General features: G+C 38.9%; 5 protein-coding genes and 1 long non-coding RNA gene across 13 annotated transcripts; 5 read left to right on the top strand and 1 right to left on the bottom strand.

The window, feature by feature from the left end:
- The first annotated feature begins 691 nt into the window (after positions 1 to 691).
- Positions 692 to 2,255, top strand: LOC111788460 (mitogen-activated protein kinase kinase kinase 18). Its single transcript, XM_023668793.2, has one exon. It carries the CDS (start codon positions 771 to 773, stop codon positions 2,253 to 2,255), a length of 1,485 nt encoding a protein of 494 aa, XP_023524561.2. The 5' UTR covers positions 692 to 770.
- Positions 2,256 to 3,296: 1,041 nt separating this feature from the next.
- Positions 3,297 to 6,504, top strand: LOC111787447 (ran-binding protein 1 homolog a). The gene is made up of 4 exons (XM_023667410.2): positions 3,297 to 3,564; positions 3,650 to 3,801; positions 3,920 to 4,045; positions 5,898 to 6,504. The coding sequence occupies exons 1-4, from the start codon at positions 3,416 to 3,418 to the stop codon at positions 6,077 to 6,079; spliced, it is 609 nt and encodes a 202-aa protein (XP_023523178.2). The 5' UTR covers positions 3,297 to 3,415; the 3' UTR covers positions 6,080 to 6,504.
- Positions 6,505 to 7,027: 523 nt separating this feature from the next.
- Positions 7,028 to 10,222, top strand: LOC111787445 (ran-binding protein 1 homolog a). Its single transcript, XM_023667408.2, has 4 exons — positions 7,028 to 7,281; positions 7,388 to 7,539; positions 7,629 to 7,754; positions 9,339 to 10,222. The coding sequence occupies exons 1-4, from the start codon at positions 7,133 to 7,135 to the stop codon at positions 9,566 to 9,568; spliced, it is 657 nt and encodes a 218-aa protein (XP_023523176.2). The 5' UTR covers positions 7,028 to 7,132; the 3' UTR covers positions 9,569 to 10,222.
- Positions 10,223 to 10,251: 29 nt separating this feature from the next.
- On the bottom strand, positions 10,252 to 13,127 carry LOC111787463 (uncharacterized). Its single transcript, XR_002813984.2, has 3 exons — positions 12,989 to 13,127; positions 12,139 to 12,258; positions 10,252 to 10,519 (listed from the first exon to the last, which is right to left on the bottom strand). It is a non-coding gene; the product is annotated as an uncharacterized LOC111787463 (long non-coding RNA).
- An 88-nt stretch (positions 13,128 to 13,215) lies between these two features.
- Positions 13,216 to 18,599, top strand: KT1 (potassium transporter 1). Of its 8 annotated transcripts, XM_087121261.1 has the most exons (10): positions 13,216 to 13,352; positions 13,448 to 13,495; positions 13,990 to 14,045; positions 14,559 to 14,802; positions 15,630 to 15,875; positions 16,443 to 16,493; positions 16,578 to 16,838; positions 16,905 to 16,957; positions 17,037 to 17,487; positions 17,577 to 18,599. In XM_087121261.1, the coding sequence occupies exons 3-10, from the start codon at positions 13,992 to 13,994 to the stop codon at positions 18,512 to 18,514; spliced, it is 2,298 nt and encodes a 765-aa protein (XP_086977387.1). In that variant the 5' UTR covers positions 13,216 to 13,352; positions 13,448 to 13,495; positions 13,990 to 13,991; the 3' UTR covers positions 18,515 to 18,599. The 8 variants fall into 8 exon arrangements, with proteins under 8 accessions (XP_086977387.1, XP_086977389.1, XP_023522863.2 ...); XM_087121263.1 differs by lacking the exons at positions 13,216 to 13,352; positions 13,448 to 13,495 and adding an exon at positions 13,775 to 13,867; XM_023667095.2 differs by lacking the exons at positions 13,216 to 13,352; positions 13,448 to 13,495 and having other exon boundaries at positions 13,885 to 14,045; positions 16,611 to 16,838; positions 17,037 to 17,151; positions 17,233 to 17,487.
- Positions 18,600 to 19,572: 973 nt separating this feature from the next.
- Positions 19,573 to 22,930, top strand: LOC111788461 (pyruvate decarboxylase 2-like). Its single transcript, XM_023668794.2, has 5 exons — positions 19,573 to 20,068; positions 21,294 to 22,108; positions 22,185 to 22,302; positions 22,383 to 22,571; positions 22,650 to 22,930. Exons 1-5 carry the CDS (start codon positions 19,580 to 19,582, stop codon positions 22,818 to 22,820), a joined length of 1,782 nt encoding a protein of 593 aa, XP_023524562.2. The 5' UTR covers positions 19,573 to 19,579; the 3' UTR covers positions 22,821 to 22,930.
- The last annotated feature ends 276 nt before the right edge of the window (positions 22,931 to 23,206 follow it).

The raw sequence follows: 23,206 nt of genomic DNA, 5'->3' as shown, positions 1-23,206 counted from the left end.
AAAACGCCGACAACGCCACCGAATCGTAAAAGTCAACGTGACTTTAGTCATCAAATCAAACGGCTCTCACCTACCCACATAAACATGCTTACTCCCTAAATTCCTTTCCGTTATTATCCACGAAAAAAACGTTAAATGTTTGGTTTTATCGTTGACTTTTCAACCTTGATTCTATTTATCTACTTTTTCCTTTTTCTTTTTTTGAAAAACGTATTTATCTTCTTATTTTAATAACTTGATATTATCAATTTTGTTTTTTAGTTTTAATTTTAAAATTTTAATAATACCTTAAAACTTTCGAACATAATTAAAAAACGTCTGCCTTTTTATAAATGATATATACATTAACCCGTTAAATTAAATTGAAGGGCTAAGATTGAAAGATGGAAGGATATTGAAGGGCTAGGATTGAAAGGTGGAAGGATGGATAAGGATAAAATCCAAAAAAATGAAACCCTTTTGAAGAGTATACAAAATATTAAAACTTGGTGCATATCCACCCAATTAAAGTGCGCCTCGTGCCATTTTAACCGTTTTTCCTTCGAATTATCCACATTCCCAAATATCCAAAATTCATAAATAATTTAAATTAAATTATTATTATTATTATTATTATTTTTTTTTTTGCACATTATTATTCCCCCCATAATCAATGATCCACGCGCCTCTATAAATACTCGTTCAATTCCCAAATTCACAATGCATTCACCTTTTCTTTCACTTTTTTGCTCTGTTTTTTCCTCTGTTTCTTCCCTTTTCAGCACTGATCAATGGCGGATACGACGAAGCTTTCCTGGACAAGAAGTAATTGTGTCGTTGGAAAGGGCTCCTTTGGAACTGTGACTGTCGGGATTCGAAATTCGGACGGTCGGGTTTTTGCGGTGAAGTCTGTCGAACAGAGTGTTGGATTCCGGCGGCAGATTGAGTGTTTAGAGAATGAAATTCGGATTCTTAGATCGTTGAATTCGCCGTACGTGGTGGGGTTTCTTGGTGATGATGTTTCCGATGAGACGCCGACGACGTCGCTTCGGAATTTGCACATGGAGTATTTGCCAGGTGGCACTGTTGCCGATGATCCAATCGGTACCGGCGATGAGATGGTTCTACGGGCGAGGACACGGTGTATTGTTTCGGCTTTGGGTTATGTTCATTCCAAAGGAATCGTTCATTGTGATGTTAAAGGGCGGAATGTTTTGATTGGATTGAATCCAAGTTTTGTTAAATTGGCCGACTTCGGCTCTGCAATTGAAATCGGCGACGGCGACGGCGACGCCGACACGTGTCGATGTTCGGTGGCGCCACGAGGGAGTCCGCTGTGGATGGCGCCGGAAGTGGTTCGAGGGGAATATCAGGGGCCGGAATCGGACGTTTGGTCGGTTGGGTGTACGGTCATTGAAATGGTCACCGGAAAACCGGCATGGGAAGATTTCGGAGCCGATACGCTGAGTCGAATCGGCTTTTCCGATGACTTGCCGGAGTTTCCGACACGGTTGTCAGGACTCGGACGGGATTTTCTCCTGAAGTGTCTTGTAAGAGATCCGAAAGAACGGTGGAGATGTGATCGGCTGCTGCAGCATCCATTTTTAGCGACGGTGGCAGCCTCGCCGCAAATCGCCATCGAGAATTCCCCCCGGTGCGTGCTCGACTGGGTCAACGCCGATTTCGACGATAACGAAGATGAAGAAATCCCCTTCTCCGGCGAAACCTCCAGCGCCGGTAACCGAGAAAGCGAGATCTCCGGCAAGTGCAGAATAGGGAAATTGAGTACGAGTGAATGGCCGAACTGGGAATCGGACGGTTGGTCGTCGGTGAGAAGGTTCACAGCGGCGCCGGTAACCTGTGAAGAAGAAGGAGTAAGGGTAAATTGGGAATACGGGAATTCGAGAGGGGTAGAAATGGAAATGGAGGGAACAAGTTCAGAATATTCGGAGTTCGTAAAGCCCAGTGACGAAGAATTGGGAGCCGCCCTTTCAAATCCCGGCGGTCTGGAGACTCCGGAGCGGCCACGTAATAATTGCGGCAGCGGCAGCGGCGGTGGCGGTGGCGGTGGCGGTGGATTAAACTCGCAGCGGTGGCTGAGCGATAATTACGAAATTATACCGATAACCTCGTTGATATATTCAATTGAATTAATATTATGTTATTATTGGAAAATATTAATAAAGAAATTGGTGTTATTTGGTATTTACACTTTATTACTTCTTTTCTTAAAAAAAAAAAAAAAAAACACTTTATTATCACTAAACTTAAATTAAATTAAAAATTAAAATTTTTAATAAATGCAATTTAAGAGGACCCAATAAAAGAACATTAATTAAAATTATATATGTTTTTAATTACAATTGCACAATTTTTTTATTAGGTAGCTATAAAGTCTAAACCTTATGAGCACCACATGTTTCAAAATTAATGTTGGTCGGGGCACAAAATTATGGTAATTTTATTAAATAATTAAAAAGTTTTATTATTTATTAATCAGTTGTCTATGTCATTATTATATAGTAATGACATATACCTAATATATTTAAATTATTTGTAGATAAATGCATTATTAAATTTAATAGTTATTATTAAGAGCACTAATTAATATAAATTGATAAACAAAAATATAATATAATATTTACCCTATTTTATAAAAATTAAAATTTTAATATAATATAAATATATAGTATCCGAACAGGGTGGGATGAATCTCTGCTTTTAGGAGAGCAAAAATATCTCCCTGACTCTCTTTCATATTTCTCATTTACACGAAAATTTATCGCCTTATTTAAAGTGGATCATTAGGAGTTAAACGTTATTGTTGTAGGAAGATTATGCATGGACGAACACTATCATACAAACGACGAGCTAAATTCGGTAGTTCAGTATATATTCGAGGATGTCGTCCAAAGAGACGAGCTAGTCTTGGTTGGCTTGGTAATGGCCAACCTATGTGTTTTGGTTACTCGGGCTCTACATTGTTCTCTTTTTAGGCTATCTTGATCGAGTGAGATTGACCTCAACTTTGTTCACCTCAAAGTTAGTACGTGTATTGTTTACTCGGGCTCCACACTGTTTAGATGAGATGCTGCAAAATCGTTTTTATTCAAAATTAAAAAAATTATAAAAAACTTTTACCATGAATTTTATGTAGCTCGGATCGAGTTTTTAATAAAGTCGGGGTTTTTTTTTTAAATATTTATTTGTCTTGGTTTTATCAATTATGTAAAAATAAAATTAAAATTAGTGTGAAAAATAATTGGAAATAAAAATGTTTTAAGATTTTAAGTAAGGGTTGATGTTCATATTTTCACTCATTTTTCCACTTCCTTCTCCCACATATATAAACCCTAGTTTCTCCGCCCGCAACCCAATTCCGATCCGTTTTTTCATCGTTCTTCTACGTTCTTAATCAAACCCTAAACCCTCTCCCATGGCGAGTTCCGATACCGAACGCAGAGATGATGAGGACGCTCCGGCCGCAGAGGATGAAGACACTGGAGCTCAAGTCGCCCCAATCGTCAAGTTGGAAGCGGTAGCCGTCACTACTGGTGAAGAAAACGAGGACGTTATTCTTGATCTGTATGCCATTTGCCATTTACTTATTTATCTGATCTCCTCAATCTAGGTTTTGGATTTTATGGTTTAATCGTATTTGTTGCTTTAGAAAGTCCAAACTCTACCGATTTGATAAAGAAGGAAACCAATGGAAGGAGAGAGGTGCTGGTACTGTTAAGTTTTTGAAACACAAGGAGACTGGCAAGGTTCGTCTTGTTATGAGGCAGTCTAAGACCCTCAAGATCTGCGCTAACCATCTTGGTTCGATCTCAACTCTCTACCTCGTATATCAAACTCCTTTGAGTTCTTGTTCTTTTTGTTGCTTTCTTGATTTTGATTTAGTTCTTGCATTTTATCGTTTGATTTGTCGTGATTGTAGTTCTTCCATCAATGTCGGTTCAAGAACACGCTGGTAATGATAAGTCTTGTGTGTGGCATGCGCCTGACTATGCGGATGGTGAATTGAAAGATGAGCTGTTTTGCATCAGATTCCCATCTATTGAGAGTGAGTTCAACTCCGTAAATTTTTTTTCTCCAAGTCTTGTTTGTAGGTTGACTTTTGATATATATATATATTGATATTTAGTAGTGGGCGGTATTAGTATCAAAGATGATTCTTATATCATTTCACTTTTTTGTCTTTTTCTCCACTCTCTGTGAAGTACTCTGTTGCTGCGGTTTACTTGTGTCTGTTTTTTTAATTTAACTCAATATTGTCTGAATATCACTAGTATAATTCTTTTTCACCGGCAATATTATTCTTTCTAGTTGTTTCTGGTTTGGCTGTGCTTTGGTTTGTACAGTTTGTCATCATAAGATATTATAGAACAATGGACTATCACGATATGTGTGAGATCCCACATCAATTGGAGAGAAGAATGAGGGCCAGTGAGTATGCTCGGCCACAAAGGGGGTGGATTGTGAGATCCCATATCGATTTAAGAGGGGAACAAGTGCTAGTGTGGACGCTAGGCCCTGAAGGGGGGTGAATTGTGAGATCCCACGTCAATTGGAGAGGAGAATGAAACATTTTTTTTAAGGGTGTGGAAACCTCTCCCTAGCAGACGCATTTCAAAAACCTTGTGGGGAAGCCCGAAAGGAAAGCCCAAAGAGGACAATATCTGCTAGCGGTGGCTTGGGCCTAGGCTTAGGCTGCTACAATATGGCTTTAAGATTTCAAGATGAATGTTCTCCTGGCAGCACATGTTAATATTTGATTCTGTTAAAGGTTAGAACATGAATTTGTTCTTAAAATCCACACTATTGTTCTAATACGTTCATAATGGTAACTTATCCATGAAACTTTTACTGGTCTGCTTATTATTACTGATTATTGACTCTAACTAAGACTTCTTTTTTTTTTTTTTTTTTTTTTTTCCATTTTCATTAACATTTGTTTTTTCTATTAAAATATGGGAAGTTCTTTATCCATACGTCTTCTCTGTTATTCTACATAGTTTCTTCAGTTATATAATTCAGACAAATTTGATCAGCTGCGGTGGTAGTGGCAGAGTCAGAGGTTGGTGGCTGAAAAGAGGAAGAATAGTATAGAATTTCAGTTATACTTGATGAGGGTTTACAAATAAAGTTTGATAGAAAAGTAGGTGAAAAGGTGTGCGGCTTCATTGGGGAATAGACAGAAAAAAGAGGAAGTGGATTTAGTTATAATTTTATTTTTAGAGGCTTTTAGTAATGAGACGTAATAGAACGGTTGAAGAGATGAATGGTACAGATAGAAATTTCCTAGGTCATAATTATCAGTGCTTTTTGTTGGTGTATACTGGGTACATCGGATATGGTAGGGGTCTTCCTTACATGCAGTGGTATGGTAGCTAAGATGGTTAGAATTTTGTTAGATAAACTTAAGATAAATTAATGTTACTGGGTTGCTCGCGTTAATTTGTATGACTGGTTTATATTATTACTCAGTTACTGTTCATCATAAGCTTCCCATTGTGTTTTGGATGAATATCAGTTCAAATTTATCAAGGAATTAGGCATCCTAACTCTATAAGATAGGAAACCCTGGATAAAAAGTAAGGTTTCTTTCGTTTCTTTTCTTCTCTGTTCTTGTCCTTGGATGGTGAGCAATGTAGTCCATTGTACTAATTTAAGCAGCTTCTCTGCCATGGCTTCATCCAATTAAACAACAAAGGATATTGGATCTTAGTTTGTGGCTTCATCCAATGAAACAACAAAGGATATTCGATCTTAGTTTTTGGCTTCATCCAATAGTGCTTTGACATGACCATGCTTGTGTTCCTTGCCCAACATAGATAGAGCTCTTATAGAATGTTTATCTCATCCTTTTAGTACTTCATTAAGATAGTTTATTGAATTGTTGTGTGTATTATCAGACTGCAAAACCTTCATGGAGACATTCCAAGAAGTTGCAGAGTCCCAAACCACGAAAGAGGAGAATGAAGATGCATCTGCAGCAGCTGATCAACTTGAAAAATTAAAGGTTGAAGAAAAAAAGAAGGAAGGTGAAGATAAAGCGGAAGACAAAGCTGAAGATAAAGCTGCAGAGAAAGAGTAATTAGGAGGCTGTTTCCCCTGTGTGAGATACTAGAAGAAGAAGATACACAATACCCTAAGAAAAAGATGGAAGAGGTTTTGTTGAGTTATGATGCCCTTGCTTAATTATCTAATGATATCAAGTTTTGGGCTTCCGACTTACATTTGCATTATTACTATTTAAGTTTTTTTCTTTCTTAAAAAAATAATGTCTCTTGTGTTTTGTTCTTCTCGTGTGCGACCATAGTTCAACTGTCATAAAACATATGCTTATGTATATCTTTGATGAAGAGGTTAGCATCGAGACATAGCTTCATGCTCATATTTTTAGGAAACATGGTGTTTACTTCCTAAGAGCAAACTCGATCAAATCCTTATTTGTTTGCTTAATTCATTACAAAGGTCACTCTTAAAGTAATATAGACATTTGCTTTGAATTTTGTTATATATATATATATCTGTATGTATGTATGTATATGTATATATATATTTTTTGTATTTTTTATTTTTCTCTCACATATAAATTTGATTATTTGTACAATATTTAATATTAAAATATTTATTTTTGTATACATAAAAGCATTAAAAAAAAAGATTAAAATACTATTATTTTAGATTTTATTTCATTTTATTCAGTTTACCGTTAGCTCAAAGCTAATTTTTGTGAAATTAATTAAATAACAATGATGGGCAAAATGTGAACATGAAGGCTAATAAATAAAAAATTCATAGAAATATAAGGAAAAAAAAATAATTTAAAAAAGTAAAAATGCATCCAATATAAAACATTATTTTCTCTAATTTGAGCGTTTATTACTAATAATTCAACAACATTGAAATTATATTGTAAATAGTTGAAATTATTATTACAGAATTAATAATTGAAATTATATTTTTTAATTACGTTTTTGTGATATTTTATTTATTTAGAAAGATAATTGTGAAGAGGCAGGGTTCTTCATTCTCATTCTCGCTCATTTTATTTTCTCCATATAAAAACCCTAATTTCCACTCCTGCTCTTCCCTTGCTTTCCTCCAAATTCCGATCCATTTCTGCATCATCAAACCTTCATTTATGGCGAGCACAGATCCCGAACGCCGAGAGGACGAGGATGCTTCTGCTGGAGACGATGAAGACACTGGAGCTCAAGTTGCCCCGATCGTCAAGTTGGAGGAGGTTGCTGTCACCACCGGTGAAGAAGATGAGGACGCCATTCTCGATCTGTACGATTTTCTCTATACTTTTTTCTCTGCATCCTGTTTTTCTCAATCTAGGCTTTGAGTCGTGAGTGTGATTTGTTTTTGTGCGGATTATTCATGATTATTTTAGGAAGGCAAAACTGTACCGATTCGATAAGGATGGAAACCAATGGAAGGAGAGAGGTGCTGGTACTGTCAAGTTTTTGAAACATAAGAATACTGGCAAGGTTCGCCTTGTTATGAGACAGTCTAAGACGCTTAAGATCTGCGCTAATCATCTTGGTTTGTTCTTGATTATTCACTCATTATTTGCGTACAATTGAGTTCCCTTGAGTTCTTTTGTTTATGGTTTGATTGTTGTGCTTTTGTAGTGATTTCGTCAATGACGGTTCAAGAACACGCTGGAAATGAGAAATCATGCGTGTGGCATGCCGCTGACTTTGCTGATGGCGAATTGAAAAATGAGCTTTTCTGTATTAGATTCCCATCTATTGAGAGTGAGTACAACTTCGTTATTCTTTTTCCCTGGAATTCGGCTGTAGGGTGAACTTGGCTGATGGGTTTTTTCGATCCTTTTGATCTATGATAGCGTTGGTAATATCAAAAGACCATAGATGTTCTTTCAGCCCAGAAATTTTGGTCATTTCCTTCTCCGTAAATATCTGCTAAATTAGATCAAGTACTAGCACCAGTCTATTCACCGATAGAGTCGTTCCTTTTGTGCACCCAAATGGTTTCATAGGATTTATGATCTGTAGTAAGATTCGATCATTTTCGTTGGATAATTTTGTCAGTAGGACTTACTTTTTTTTACTGCATCAAAAAGAAGTGGGGGAAAAGGAGAGTGGTTTTACTGGCGAATAGAGAAAATTTTGGCGGTGGTAAAGTAGGGGAGAAGTGGGGAAAGGGGCGGATGAACTGAAAATTTATTTTAGGGCATATAAAGAAAAAAAATTTTAGATGTGATCGACTACTTTGCATAAGACGTACTTATAAATCTGGTTTCATTTGGATGTTCATAATTCTATTGTCTTTAACTGTTTTAGACCAAGTAAAGAAGCTCATTACATGATAAAACAAGTTTTCTTACATCTAATTCGATTGCCTTGGATTTATTATTCCAAACCCTTTCTCTCCTGTTGCAGGGATGATCCTTTTCCATTCGTTATAATCTTTTGTTGTTGTGTCTTCAATGCATGTCTGTCCGTCAAATTTACCTAGGAATTAGGTTATTTATCATTTCCTCAATAAGTATGAGCCTTGGATAAATGATAATCAAGGTTTTTTTCTTTTTCGTTTCTCTTTTCGGGGTGGTGTGTTAGAACTCCTTTGAATTTTTTGATGCATCTACTTTGTCATCACTTGGTTTGATGTTCACTAGGAAATCAATTTTTGTTTAACCTGTGCTTTCTAGACTAACTCAGTTAAATGTCTTAAGGTAACCTTTCATTCATTTGTGTTTTTCGTAATCACTATATTATTAATCAACAAGAATTTGTTTCTGCTGATAAATTCTTTTAGTTTTAGTTTCTTAAGTTTTATAATTATTTTCTTACTCTATTTCATATTATTAAACATTCTACTTATAAAGTGTGGAGACAGGCATGTTTGCTTGGCGCCTGAGATTGTAGAGATTCTCAATTGCATTTTTAGATTTAAATGCTTGGACACTATGTATTGCTTGGCTCTTAAACTTATTATATCTCTCTCTCTTTTCTTTTTTTTTTTTTTTTTTTTTTTTTTTTTTAAAACTAATTTTTACCTCTTTTCTCAACTTCTAGGGTCGTTTACTCAATTTTTTTCCCTTTTTCTGATTTAGGCATTCATTTTTATCATTTCTTGATTTTTGTTATTTCCTTTATTCCTCCCAAACTGTTCGGTGCATCTTTGGAGTGTGTCTAGGTATTAAAAATGTAAAAATTCCTGCACTTATGTGTGTATATACTTGATTGAACAAGATTTCTAGAGCATTGTTTTGTGAATGTTCATCCTTTCATTTTTGTTCAATCGTACGATAAATATTTATTAATTATGCTAGTTGGTTTATTTTTCCCTTCTGACAAGTATTCTCTTTGCTTCAGACTGCAAAACATTCAAGGAAACATTCCAAGAAATTGCCGAGTCCCAACAGAAGAAAGATGAAAATAAAGATGCATCAGCAGCAGCTGGATTACTTGAGAAATTGAGTGTTGAAGAAAAGAAAGGTGAAGAAGATAAAGCTGGAGACACACCTGCCAAAACCAAGGAAGAGGATGAACCCAAGGGTGAGGCAGAAAAGAAAGCAGATGCAGAGAAGAAGAATGATGAGTAGCCTGATTTGGTAGTGAATACATTTGAGATTTTGATGAGGTTGACCTCTCTTCCATCCTTGGTACATTTAAGCATAATAGTCAGTTATTGGATTGGATTTCCTCTGGGGTGGGAGAGGTCGTCTACGTTGAACTTTTGGTTGGGAGTCCCTTTCCATTTTTCTTTCTTCCTTAAAAAATGAGAGTTTTCTTCTAGTCACTGTCGTCGTCAAAAGTCGGGGTGGGGTGGGGTTGTGTGGCGTCTTGTGGTTTGTGAAACTTGAAAGTTCAGGAATTGTTTGATTGAGGGGTGGTGGGTGATAATACACTATGGAGTTTGTGTGCAGCAGCGCAGGGCCTGAGCTGAAGATGCATACTGCAACGAACAGACATGTACACATTTATTTTTGTTTGATGATTTGCTCAGTCCCGGAGATTTTTACCTTTGGGGATGATGAAAAAATTATGATTGTCTTTTGTCTTTGTCTCTGTCTCTGTCTCTGTCTTGTGGAATTTTTATTTAAAGGTTTTTAGGTGTTTTGTTGTGCAGTGTGTTTCTGTTTCTGTTTTTGCTCACTTCCCATTGTAGTTGTTCCCTACCTATATTAGTTATTTTGAAGTAATTATGTATCCATTTTGAAACTAAACGTCTCTTTTATGGTTTGGAGTTAGGTTTATTGTCTGCTCTTTGTTTATTTAGTCTGTATTTCTCTAATTTTATTTTAATAAATGAAAATTCTGGCATATATGTGATGTGGAAACATGTCTTTGTCTGTGGAAGATCGTCTACGAAGAGGACATCATATCTGCAAATACTTGGGTAAGGAAGAAGTTGCAGGTCGGGTTGGATCAGGTCTTCAAACTCTAGACCCAACCTCCAGCAAACGCCACAACCCATTAGCCGACTAACCTCGACCCAGCCCACGAACTCTAGCAGCCTCAAGCCCACGAGTCCGCATCCAACAACCACCCACCTGACACAAGACCAGATCTTTAGCCTCAGTCCAGCCCAATCCTTCAAGTTTCCAGCCCAATCCTTCAAGTTTCCAGCCCATTATTGGTTTCACGTGCATGTGTAGACCGTGTATAAAGAAATACTATGCAACCTTATTCAGACCGCGTATAGAGAAATACTATGCAACCTTATTCAGACCGTGTATAGAGAAATACTATGCAACCTTATTCAGACCGTGTATAGAGAAATATTATACAACCTTATTCAGATCTTGTATAAAGAAATATTGTGCAACCTTATTCAGACCGTGTATAGAGAAATACTATGCACAAGTACAACTTACACAAAAACCGTGTATAGATATATAATATACATCTAATCATGGTAGGAAAAAAAAAAGAAGTAAAGATACTAAATAATAGTATATTAAAATTTATAATCAATTAATGATTATTAAAAACTAAAAATAGATAAATGTAAGTAAACTATTAAACAAACAAACAAACAAAAAAAAAAAAAAAAAAAAAATCCAAACTTAAGAATAAAATTTAAATAAATTAAATTAAATTAGGTGAGGCTTATGAACCCTAATAATGTGAAATTCATGGAAGAACTACCCATCAACTACTTTTTGAATTGACCCATCCATAATAAATGCACTCTCATTTACACCTTTCAATTCCTTGCCTAAATTTGGGACGAAACAAATAATCAGACTATCTAAACTCATCTTATTTTAATCTGCCTTAGCATCAAATTTTCAATACTTTTCCATTATTCACTTAATAAGAACTCAAATTCATTGCCAAATCTGACTGCTTGACTTCACTACAAGCAACTATTATCAGTAATTATCATACTTATCATACTTATCACGTAAATGTATTTCAAGATCTCACAACGGTTGAAGAAGCAACAAAACATTCCTTGTAAGAGTATAGAAACCCCTCCCTAGTAGACGTGTTTTAAAGTCGTAAGGCTGACAACAATACGTAGGCCAAAGTGAACAATATGTTCTAGCGGTGGATTTAGACTATTACAAATGGTATCATAGCTAAACACTGAGTGGTGTGCCAGCGAGAACGCTAGGTGCCTAAGGGAGGTGAATTGTATGATCCCACATCAGTTGGAGAGGGGAATAAAACATTCCTTAAAAGTGTTAAAACCTCTACCTAGTAGACGTGTTTTAAAACTATGAGGCTAACGACGATACATAATGGGTCAAAATGGACAATATCTACTAGTGGTAAGTTTGAGCTATTACACGTCCGAGACAACTAGATATTATGTTTCAATGATACGACCAAAATAGTTTTTTCATGCAAAAGGGTAAATACCAAAAATAGAATAGGACTAAACTATGATGTTGTCTTTGAAAAAAAAAAAAAAAATTGTTATAACCATACACAATAATTGAGCGGCTATTAAAATGATAGGACGAAATGAAAATAATAAAATGTCACATCAAAGCCCCAAATAATATGATATGAAGATAAAGAATATGGAAAATAATAATGCAAATAAATCAGTAAGGATAAGAATATAGTGACTAAAATTTCCCCTTATCTATATATGATCTTTTAATATTTGGAGTACTAAATAAAAGAAAGTGAATGGCTGCTGAAGGAAGCTTCATACCTGTTCTTGAGCTTCACTCATAATTGCTGAAGCTTCATATATCACATCCATTTTCCATTTTTATGAAAGAACAAACAAGCTTCCACCGTTCTTCAGAAGTTCATACCAGATGATAATGACCTTAACAAGCCAAACAAGGCTTCAGAGATCTCAATTATTTAGCAGAATGAATCAAAGTTATGAACAATCTTATCTCAAAGAACCATTTACATACATAGAAATAAGCCAACACACAATCTGGAATAGATCAAACCAAGCCACCCCCCAATGAGGTGGAGGCGAATCCAATTCTCAATTCTCAATTCTCAACACCACCAGCTTCCAACTGCAAATCTATGGAGAGGGAGAATTGGATGCCATTTATATGATTTGATAGTTGCAGAACATTCCAATGGCAGGAGATTAAACAGAAAGTGAAATCAGAAGAACTGAAAAAACATGAAAAGAAGAGATGAACTACAGGTCTGGATTAAGAGCTCAAGATGTTTAAAGGACCAGAGGCTTAATCTAGACGATTGAGGGATGTTTTTACTTCAATTATCAATCTCAACCACCATATCCAGCTCTCTAACACTCTCTTTGCCAAACTATTTGATTCCATTCAGTCAGGCATTTTCACAAACAGGTTATGGGCAGAAACAGAACCAGAGGCTTAATCTAGACGATTGAGAGATGTTTTTTCTCAAGTGGGCATTTTCACAAACAGGTTATGGGCCATATCCAGCTCTCTAACACTCTCTTAGCCAAACTATTTGATTCTATTCAGTCAGGCATTTTCACAAACAGTTTGTGGGCAGAAACAGAACCAGCGAATTGAATGAGTTTAAAAAACTATGAGAAATCGTCATACCTTCTAACAACCATATCTTTGATTGTTCCATTTCTCCCACCGTACCACGTCTTCAATTCCCAAAGTAAACTGCATCGCAGACTCAGATTTGAAAGTAACGACAGAGAAGGATTATGAGTTAGGTATACCATCGGCATCACAAATTTCAGAGATCTGTTACGGATTTGAGAGTGACCCAATTGGATTAAATGCTTTGCCAATCAGATTGAAAGCTTGTTGCAGTCAATCTTGTTGTACGGTGGACAATGATAGTGAAAGAAATGGCGTTGCCTTTCTTATCCGTCGGCCATGGAAGCGTAATGAAAGAAAAAGACTCACATCTGCTTCTTCCTCTTCTATGGCGACTTCGATTGAATTGATATGGGTACTCATCGTTTCAAATTGTCCTTTTTCGAATCGCTTTCTTCTGATCAGAATCAGAGAATTTCAAAGCTTATCGGTTCGTCTTCGCTGTTTCAGCAATCATTCAAAGGGATTTCTCCACTGTTCTTCCATAAGAAATTAGTGGTAAGGACAATGGACAACATTCCCAATTTTCGCGATCTATTTTCAATCATTTACCACAAAATCTAAATCAATCCATAATTCAATGCTTAAATACCAAAATTTTCTTGAGAATTGAAGGTTCCAATTTTCAATTTTTTTTTTAAATTAAGCCCGTAAACAAAACTTGCATTTATGGGTTTATTTGTTTTTGTTATCTACAAATTTTCAACAAAAAAAAAAAAAAAAAAAAAAAAACATAATTACAAAACAAGAAACCAACAACCAAGAACCCAATAATTATTTTTAAAAAATTGAGCTTTTATAAATATTTCCCAAAACAAAGCCAAATTCAAAAAGAAGAAAGGAAAAAAAAAGGCCAAATTGATATTTTAGGTAATAAAATAGTCTTTTATTATTATTATTTGGTTACCATTGCCAAAGGTTATGCTTACTTGGTTGGGTCATGTAGCTTTGTCCCTTGCTCACCATTTTTGCCTCTCTCTTTTCCTCTGAAGCCATGAACAACAACCCATCACAGGAAAATGTTGAAACTGAAGGCATTTCTTCAAAGGTATTCTTAATTCTTCTGCCCTTTTCATACCTCAAACCAATGATTCCTTGAAGAAATCTATATGGGTTCTTGTTTTTGTATGATCGTGTTGTTTATGAGTCTATTTGGGAACTGGGTTTCCTTTTGGGTTGAAGTAAAATGCTTATACATATTCATTTTTAGACATATACAGTTCATTCTATATGGTTGATTCCTTGAAAATCTCTGTTATACTGAAATTTGGGATGAGTTCTTATGCTTGAGAATCTTGATGGATTGATGGGTTTTCTCTTAGATTCTTGATTGCTTTGAGTGTTTTTATCAGATCTAAATGATAAACCACTTTGTTTCTTGGTTATGATCGCCTGAGTGATATCCCTCCTGCCATTGAGTTGCTATAGACATATGTTAATGGCGACATAAACGCTTGATTTCTGGAAGGATCAAACTTATGTTCTTGAAATTTTAGGTTGGAACATGTTTGTTGATCATGTTTGTAGCTAGCAATGTGTGTTAATATGTTTTTGTCATCAGAATGTGAAGAATGAGTCCTACAGAAGTGTGCTTATGCTGGCTTACCAAAGTTTAGGAGTTGTTTACGGCGACCTCAGCACGTCGCCTCTATATGTTTATAAAACCACATTCTCTGGGAAATTGAGTTTACATGAGAATGATGAAGAGATTTATGGGGTTTTATCCTTCATCTTCTGGACGTTTACACTCATTGCTCTCTTCAAATATGTTTTCATTGTCATGTCAGCCGACGATAACGGTGAAGGTAACGTTTCTCGACTCATCCAATATCATAAACATTGTTAGGACGGTCTAATTGTTAAAGACTTCAAACATGATAATATTACACCATTGTTGTGAGATCTCACATTGGTTGGGGAGGAGAACGAAACACCCTTTACAAGGGTGTGGAAACCTCTCCCTAGCAGACACGTTTTAAAAACCTTGAGGGTAAGCCCGAAAGGGAAGATCCTACATCGGTTGGGGAGGAAAACGAAACACCTCTTATAAGGGTGTGGAAACCTCTCCCTAGCAGATGTGTTTTAAAAACCTTGAGGGTAAGCCTGGAAGGGAAGATCCCACGTCAGTTGGGGAGGAGAACGAAACACCCTTTATAAGGGTGTGGAAACCTCTTCCTAGCACACGCGTTTTAAAAACCTTAAGGGTAAGCCTGAAAGGGAAAACCTAAAGAGGGCCTAAAGAGGACAATATCTTCCCTAAAGAGGGCTTAAAGAGGACAATATCTTCCATAGTAGACGCGTTTTAAAAACCTTGAGGGTAAGCCCAAAAGGGAAAACCTAAAGAGGGCCTAAAGAGGACAATATCTTCCCTAAAGAGGGCTTAAAGAGGACAATATCTTCCTTAGCAGACGCGTTTTAAAAACCTTGAGGATAAGCCCGAAAGAGAAAGTCCAAAGAGGACAATATCTGCTAGCGGTGTGCATGACTGTTACAATTGTGGAGATATGATTGTTTTATTTTCTATCGAGAGCTTGGAAATCTGTGATCGTAAACGATTTAATAGCTTGAAGTGTAATAAATAGATAGGAAGAAAAGCAAAGTTGATTAGTTCATACCATTGCTTGTGATGCAGGGGGTACCTTTGCTCTGTACTCTCTTCTCTGCAGGCATGCTAGATTATGCATTCTACCAAATCAAGAGCCTGCTGATGAAAAGTTATCTGCATATGAAATGAAGGAAAGCTTGGAGACAAGACCAAGTGCTGCTCTAAAATCTTTTTTTCAGCTGCACCCGTCTTTTCGAAAAGGTTTTTTGGTGTTCGTGCTCTTCGGAACCTCCATGGCTATTGGTGATGGAGTGCTCACTCCTGCAATATCAGGTCAGGTCCCTGCATTGCACCAACTCTGTAGCTTAGTGTAACGGCCCAAGCCCACCACTACCAGATAACGTCCTCTTTGGGCTTTTCCTTTCGGGCTTCCCCTCAAAGTTTTTAAAATGTGTATGCTAGGGAAAGGTTTCCACATCCTTGTAAAGGGTGTTTCGGGTGTTTCCTTCTCCTCCCCAACCAATGACCCTCCTTCAGGGCTCAGTGTCCTCGTTGGCACTCGTTTCTTTCTCTAATTGATGTAGGACCCTTACCAAATCTACCCCCTTCGGGGCCTAGCGTCCTTACTGGTACACCGCCTCGTGTCTAACCCCCTTCGGGGAACAGCCTCCTTGCTGGCACATTGCCTGGTGTCTAATACCATTTGTAACAGCCCAAGCTCACTGCTAGCAAATATTGTCCTCTTTGGGCTTTTCCTTTCAGGTTTACCCTCAAGGTTTTTAAAACGTGTATGTTAGGGAAAGGTTTCCATACCCTTATAAAGGGTGTTTCGTTCTCCTCCCCAACTGATGTGGGATCTCACACTTAGATCATCCTAACACTTATTACTGGTGCTTTCAGTTCTTTCAGCAGTCTCGGGAGTCAAACATAAGATCACTGGACTCCATGAGAGTAAGTCTCATTCTCTCTATCGTCGCGTTTCCAAATATAGCGAAACGATTAAAACATACCAAAATTTGTGTTTCTCACTTTCAGATTATGTTGTTTTAATCTCGTGCGTCGTCTTAGTTGGATTGTTCTCCCTTCAGCATTGTGGAACACACAAAGTTGCTTTCATGTTTGCTCCAATCATCACGACATGGCTCGTCTCTATTAGTGTTATCGGAATGTATAATATTATCAAGTGGAATCCGCGTATATACCATGCTCTCTCTCCCGTTTATATGCTGAAGTTCCTTCATAGCACGGGCGTTGAAGGTTGGATTTCATTAGGCGGAGTCGTTCTCTCGATAACAGGTACTTGTTCATCTCGAATCATACAATTTCATGATTTTGATCGTCTCTTATGGGCTATTATCATAGGTGTGGAGGCAATGTTTGCTGATTTAGGCCACTTCTCGACGCTTTCGATCAAGGTAACTCTATTCGCGTTGTTCGAATATAATAAGCAAAACCCGTCACTTGCTTAATGTAAACTCTTCATTTAAACCACAGATTGCCTTCACATTTCTTGTATATCCCTCATTGATTCTTGCTTATCTGGGTGAGGCTGCATTCCTTTCTAAGCATCATGAAGATATTCAGAGAAGCTTCTACAAAGCGATACCCGGTAGGAAGTTCGTAGTATCGAGTTTATACATATTGATATGTCCTTGTCTTACCATGACATTCACATTATTTGTCGGTGTAGAAGCGGTGTTTTGGCCGGTGTTCGTCGTGGCCACTTTTGCTTCTGTTGTAGGAAGTCAGGCCGTGATTTCGGCTACGTTCTCGCTCGTAAACCAGTGCTGTGCTCTGAATTGCTTCCCCCATGTGAAAACTATGCACACTTCAAACCAGATATGTGGGCAAATTTATATTCCAGAAGTTAATTGGATGCTAATGTGCCTTTGTTTAGTTGTGACAATTGGCTTGAGAGACACGAACATGTTAGGCCATGCATATGGTACACAAGTCTTAGCATTTAGCATTGTCTGTGGGCTTAAACATTCAATCAAATGACATAGAAATCTGATTGTTTTGATGTGTTTGTAGGGCTGGCAGTCACCATTGTTATGTTCGTCTCGACTTGCTTGATGGCACTCGTGATACTAATCGTTTGGAAGCAGAGGTTGATCGGCGCCATAGCGTTTTTCATGTTTTTCGGGTCCATTGAACTACTTTACATCTCGGCATCAATCAGCAAAGTTCACGAAGGTGGGTGGATACCCATCGTGCTTTCTATACTCTTTATGTGTTCGATGTATACATGGTACTACGGGACAATGAAGAAACACGAATACGACGATGAGAACAAAGTGTCAATGAATCGGATACTTTCTTCCGGGCCTAGCCTTGGCATAGTGCGTGTGCCCGGAATAGGCCTCATATACACTAATCTGGTCTCTGGTGTTCCTGCTGTTTTTGGTCACTTTGTAACCACGTTGCCTGCATTTCATCAAGTGCTCGTGTTTGTTTGTATAAAGTACGTTCAAGTTCCCCATATCGACGAAGAACATCGACTGCTCATCACAAGGGTGGGACCGAAAGAATGCAACATGTTTCGGTGCGTCGTGAGGTATGGCTATAGGGATTTGTTACAAGAAAACTACGATTTCGAGAACAGGTTGGTGTTTTCTCTAATGCAATATGTAGACACAGAAGATCAGTTTTGGAAACCAATGACACCTTGTGAATATGAACCATTGGAGCAGTCTTCCTACAAGTATAAAGCGACAGATACCGTGGTCGACGATCGGGAGAAGTCGACACGTAGCGAGGAAGCGATGCTGATAATGAGAGCGAAAGAGTCGGGAGTCACGTACATTTTCGGGCATTGCTCGGTCAAGGCCAAGAAATCGTCCTCCATTCTAAAGAAGTTGGGTATTGATATTGTGTATGCTTTTTTGAACCAGAATTGTAGAGAGCCTGAGGCTTTACTGAATGTGCCTCACACTTCTCTGTTGGAGGTTGGTATGGTTTATTATGTATAGTTTCAACCAATAAACATAAGCTTAGAAGCTCATCTCAAGGCATTGTTCTTCATGTTTTGATATGAACATGTAGCTTTCTTTTCTACTTTTATATATCGAACGGGGTGGGGAATGAGGGAGAGAATAAGGAGAGATTTCTCTTTGTTAGTTAAACGAGGTCGTGCAGCCATCGCTAACAAATATCGTCCTCTTTGGGCTTTTTCTTTCGGACTTCCACACCCTTATAATAATGTTTCGTTCTTCTCTCCAATCAATGTGGGATCTCACAATCCATCCATTTGGGGGCCTAGTGTCCGGTTAGCACATCGCTTGGTGTCTAGCTCTGATACTATTTGTAACAACCCTAGCCCACCACTAGCGTAAATGAGGGAGGGAATAAGGAGAGATTTCTCTTTGTTGGTTAAACGAGGTCGTGTATAGAGATTATGTAACTGACACCGCTAGCAAATATTGTCGTATTTGGGCTTTTCCTATCGGACTTCACACCCTTATAAGAATGTTTCGTTCCTCTCTCCAATCAATGTGGGATCTCACAATCCACCCTCTCGAGAGCCTAGCGTCCTCGCTGGCATACCGCTCAATATATGACCCATTTGTAACAGCCCAAGTCCACCGCTAGTAAAAATTGTCTTCTTTCAGCTTTTCCTTTCGAGTTTCCTCTCGAGATTTTAAAATGAATCTATTTAGAAAAACATTTTCACACACGGGTAAAGAATGCTTGGTTCCCTTCTCCAACCAACGTGGAATCTTACAAATTATATTCTCCATTCATATATATATTTTGAAAAAGAAACTCAGAAGTCTATGTGCACGAACATTATATTATATTTTTTATTTATAAAATATTGTTAAATTTATTAAGATGTTTTATATTAAAAAATATATATAATAAAATGCAAAAAAGTACTTGATCCAAAGCAATTCCCAATAAATATGGAAAAAAGAAAGGGTCTTATGGGAGCAACCATAGCCACTAATTCCCCTCCAAAATGGCCTTATATATATCAAACCCCTTCACTTTCCTCTCATAGATCCATCCTTCTCTCCCCCATATCAACACCAGTTATGGCCACCGCCACCGCCACCGCCACCGCCACCGCCACCGGAGATCTTGATTCCGGCAAGTCTGCCACCAACGACGCAGTATCCCCAGATGCCACCCTGGGCCGCCACCTTGCACGCCGCCTGGTCCAAATAGGGGTCAGCGATGTATTCACCGTCCCCGGTGACTTCAACCTGACCCTTCTCGACCATCTCATTGCTGAGCCAGGGCTCACCAACATTGGCTGTTGCAATGAGCTCAATGCTGGGTATGCAGCCGATGGGTATGCGAGGAGCCGTGGTGTTGGTGCTTGTGTTGTCACATTCACCGTTGGAGGGCTAAGCGTTTTGAACGCCATTGCTGGTGCTTATAGTGAGAATCTTCCTGTGATTTGTATTGTTGGTGGCCCAAATACCAACGATTTTGGAACTAATAGGATTCTTCATCATACTATTGGATTGTTTGATTTCAGTCAAGAACTCCGATGCTTTCAAACCGTGACATGTTTTCAGGTAGATTTTGATGTTATGATATTGTCCATAGCCTCCCCTTAATCGAGCCTTTGGCTCTTTCTCTGGAGTCCTCGAACAAAGGACATCATTGAGTCACTTTTAACTACACATGCGAGGGACTCCCTCCCAACAATTTTCCACTTGAACATAGTATACCTATAAAGTCTCCCCTTGAGGCCTATGGAGCCTTTGAACAGTCTCTCCTTAATCAAGACTAGACTAATGTAGTCTTTGAATAAAGTACGCCCTTTATTCAAAACTTGAGTTATTTTAGGCTCACAACTTCTTTGTTCGACATTAGAGGATTCTATTGACATAGTTAAGTTAAGGGCATGACTCCAATACCATGTTGGGAGTCACGGCGCCCTGGTACCATGTTTGGGAGTCACGGCGCCCTGGTACCATGTTTTGGGAGTCACGGCGCCCTGGTACCATGTTTTGGGAGTCACGGCGCCCTGGTACCATGTTTTGGGAGTCACGGCGCCCTGGTACCATGTTTTGGGAGTCACGGCGCCCTGGTACCATGTTTAGGGAGTCACGGCGCCCTGGTACCATGTTTAGGGAGTCACGGCGCCCTGGTACCATGTTTAGGGAGTCACGGCGCCCTGGTACCATGTTTAGGGAGTCACGGCGCCCTGGTACCATGTTTAGGGAGTCACGGCGCCCTGGTACCATGTTTAGGGAGTCACGGCGCCCTGGTACCATGTTTAGGGAGTCACGGCGCCCTGGTACCATGTTTAGGGAGTCACGGCGCCCTGGTACCATGTTTAGGGAGTCACGGCGCCCTGGTACCATGTTTAGGGAGTCACGGCGCCCTGGTACCATGTTTAGGGAGTCACGGCGCCCTGGTACCATGTTTAGGGAGTCACGGCGCCCTGGTACCATGTTTAGGGAGTCACGGCGCCCTGGTACCATGTTTAGGGAGTCACGGCGCCCTGGTACCATGTTTAGGGAGTCACGGCGCCCTGGTACCATGTTTAGGGAGTCACGGCGCACTTGATCTCCACTATGGTATGATATTGTCCCGGGCGTAAGCTCTCCTGACTTTGGTTTGAGCTTCCTAAAGGGTCTCATTACCAACGTAGATATATTCCTTACTTATAACTCATGATTTTGGGTTGTTTGATCCTAAACTTAAACAACCATGTTTAGAATTATAATGACATTTGTTATTGTTATTTGTTATTGTTGTTATTGATGATTACGATTACGATTATGATTATAGGCTGTGATTAACAACATGGAAGAAGCTCATGCTCAAATTGACAAAGCCATTTCTACAGCCCTAGCTGAAAGCAAGCCTGTCTACATCAGTATCAGCTGCAACTTACCCGGCATCCCTCACCCAACTTTCACTAGAGACCCCATTCCATTTTCTATATCTCCCAGGTTAAGCAACAAGATGGGGCTCGAAGCCGCGGTCGAGGCCACGGCAGCCTTCCTCAACAAGGCAGTAAAGCCAGTGATGGTCGGTGGACCGAAGCTCCGAGTGGCGAAGGCCACTGACGCGTTAGTAGAGCTCGCCGACGCCTCTGGCTATGTACTTGCTGTAATGCCATCGGCGAAAGGCCTGGTGCCGGAGCACCACCCTCACTTCATCGGAACTTACTGGGGAGCTGTCAGCACTGCCTTCTGCGGGGAGATCGTCGAATCGGCCGACGCATATCTCTTCGCCGGCCCCATTTTCAACGACTACAGCTCCGTTGGTTACTCCCTTCTTTTGAAGAAGGAGAAAGCCATCATTGTTGAGCCCGACCGTGTCAAGATCGCTAACGGCCCGACATTTGGGTGTGTTTTAATGAAGGATTTTCTTAAAGAACTTGCAAAGAAAGTGAAGAAGAACACAACAGCGTACGAGAATTACCGCCGGATCTTTGTCACTGACGGCCAGCCGCCAAAATGCAAACCTAATGAGCCTCTTAGAGTCAATATTATGTTCCAACATATTCAAAAGATGCTGTCGGCCGACACGGCGGTGATCTCCGAGACCGGAGACTCATGGTTCAACTGCCAGAAACTCAAGCTCCCAAATGGTTGTGGGTAAGTAAACTAACCCTAATTGGCTAATTCAAACCTTGTATAGTGTAAGAGACAATGTAAAATGTGGATTATTTAGGTATGAATTTCAAATGCAATATGGTTCGATCGGATGGTCGGTTGGCGCGACATTGGGATACGCTCAATCTGTGCCGAGTAAGCGCGTAATTGCATGCATCGGGGATGGAAGCTTTCAGGTTTTATAACTACATTATCTTCCCAATAAACTATACAAGTATAGAAACTAAGTATAGAAACTAAAATGAAACGATCACAGGTAACAGCACAGGATATATCAACTATGATTAGGTGCGAGCAAAAAACTATAATCTTCTTAATCAATAACGGAGGTTACACAATTGAAGTCGAGATCCACGACGGACCGTACAACGTAATCAAGAATTGGAACTACACGGCCCTCGTAGACGCAATCCATAACGGTGAAGGGAAATGTTGGACGACAAAGGTTGAGCTGATTTTGAAACATTTTTGTCGTGAAGAAGACATCTTGATTCATTTTATGTTGTTCATGTTTTTTCTTTAGGTGCGTACTGAGGAGGAGCTGATTGAGGCGATCAAGAAGGCGACAGGAGACAAGAGTGATTCATTGTGTTTTATTGAAGTGATTGTTCATAAAGATGATACGAGCAAGGAGCTGCTTGAGTGGGGCTCAAGGGTTTGTTCTGCCAATAGTCGCCCTCCAAATCCTCAGTAGACAAAGCTATAGCTTATGATCAAGCTCTAATGAAATAAGGGTTTAGAACATAAGTCAAATTTGAACAAGTTTTTGTACTATTCGTAACGATGAACTAAAATTCTTGTATTCAGAACCCTTTGGTTTGAGTTGATGATCTAACGAGTTTTGAGAACATATCGATTCCCGACGATAAGTGATGCCTCTTATTTGTCTTCAAATGTTCCATGCATGCATGGATACCTTGCGTCTTAATGCAAAAACAGGGCGTTAAGTGAGGACATATCTAGGACACGTATGAGCAAGAACGATGAGGGAGGATTAGATAAACAAGAAGAAGTGCATAGTGTCGGGAGACCTTTAGTCTATCCCTAGAATGGATATGGATGACTGTTTGACAATCGAGA

The sequence above is a fragment of the Cucurbita pepo genome, chromosome 2, assembly GCF_057944985.1.
Source record: "Cucurbita pepo subsp. pepo isolate OVF chromosome 2, ASM5794498v1, whole genome shotgun sequence".
In the NCBI taxonomy this organism is placed as follows: Eukaryota; Viridiplantae; Streptophyta; class Magnoliopsida; order Cucurbitales; family Cucurbitaceae; genus Cucurbita; species Cucurbita pepo.
The sequence above is the reverse complement of the archived record's forward strand: the minus strand, read 5'-3'. Positions and strand labels throughout refer to the sequence as shown.

What these genes read in the sequence shown, in the direction of transcription:
- LOC111787447 (XM_023667410.2), top strand. Translation starts at nt 3,416, where the DNA reads ATGGCGAGTTCCGATACCGAACGCAGAGATGATGAGGACGCTCCGGCC. An exon ending in GAGGACGTTATTCTTGATCT is followed by an intron (nt 3,565 to 3,649) that starts GTATGCCATTTG and finishes TTGTTGCTTTAG; the next exon opens with AAAGTCCAAACTCTACCGAT. An exon ending in CAGATTCCCATCTATTGAGA is followed by an intron (nt 4,046 to 5,897) that starts GTGAGTTCAACT and finishes GTGTATTATCAG; the next exon opens with ACTGCAAAACCTTCATGGAG.
- LOC111788461 (XM_023668794.2), top strand. Translation starts at nt 19,580, where the DNA reads ATGGCCACCGCCACCGCCACCGCCACCGCCACCGCCACCGGAGATCTT. An exon ending in AAACCGTGACATGTTTTCAG is followed by an intron (nt 20,069 to 21,293) that starts GTAGATTTTGAT and finishes TTATGATTATAG; the next exon opens with GCTGTGATTAACAACATGGA. An exon ending in GGAAATGTTGGACGACAAAG is followed by an intron (nt 22,572 to 22,649) that starts GTTGAGCTGATT and finishes TTTTTTCTTTAG; the next exon opens with GTGCGTACTGAGGAGGAGCT.
- LOC111788460 (XM_023668793.2), top strand. Translation starts at nt 771, where the DNA reads ATGGCGGATACGACGAAGCTTTCCTGGACAAGAAGTAATTGTGTCGTT.
- KT1 (XM_087121261.1), top strand. Translation starts at nt 13,992, where the DNA reads ATGAACAACAACCCATCACAGGAAAATGTTGAAACTGAAGGCATTTCT. An exon ending in CTGAAGGCATTTCTTCAAAG is followed by an intron (nt 14,046 to 14,558) that starts GTATTCTTAATT and finishes TTTTGTCATCAG; the next exon opens with AATGTGAAGAATGAGTCCTA. An exon ending in AGTCGTTCTCTCGATAACAG is followed by an intron (nt 16,839 to 16,904) that starts GTACTTGTTCAT and finishes CTATTATCATAG; the next exon opens with GTGTGGAGGCAATGTTTGCT.
- LOC111787445 (XM_023667408.2), top strand. Translation starts at nt 7,133, where the DNA reads ATGGCGAGCACAGATCCCGAACGCCGAGAGGACGAGGATGCTTCTGCT. An exon ending in GATCTGCGCTAATCATCTTG is followed by an intron (nt 7,540 to 7,628) that starts GTTTGTTCTTGA and finishes GTGCTTTTGTAG; the next exon opens with TGATTTCGTCAATGACGGTT. An exon ending in TAGATTCCCATCTATTGAGA is followed by an intron (nt 7,755 to 9,338) that starts GTGAGTACAACT and finishes TCTTTGCTTCAG; the next exon opens with ACTGCAAAACATTCAAGGAA.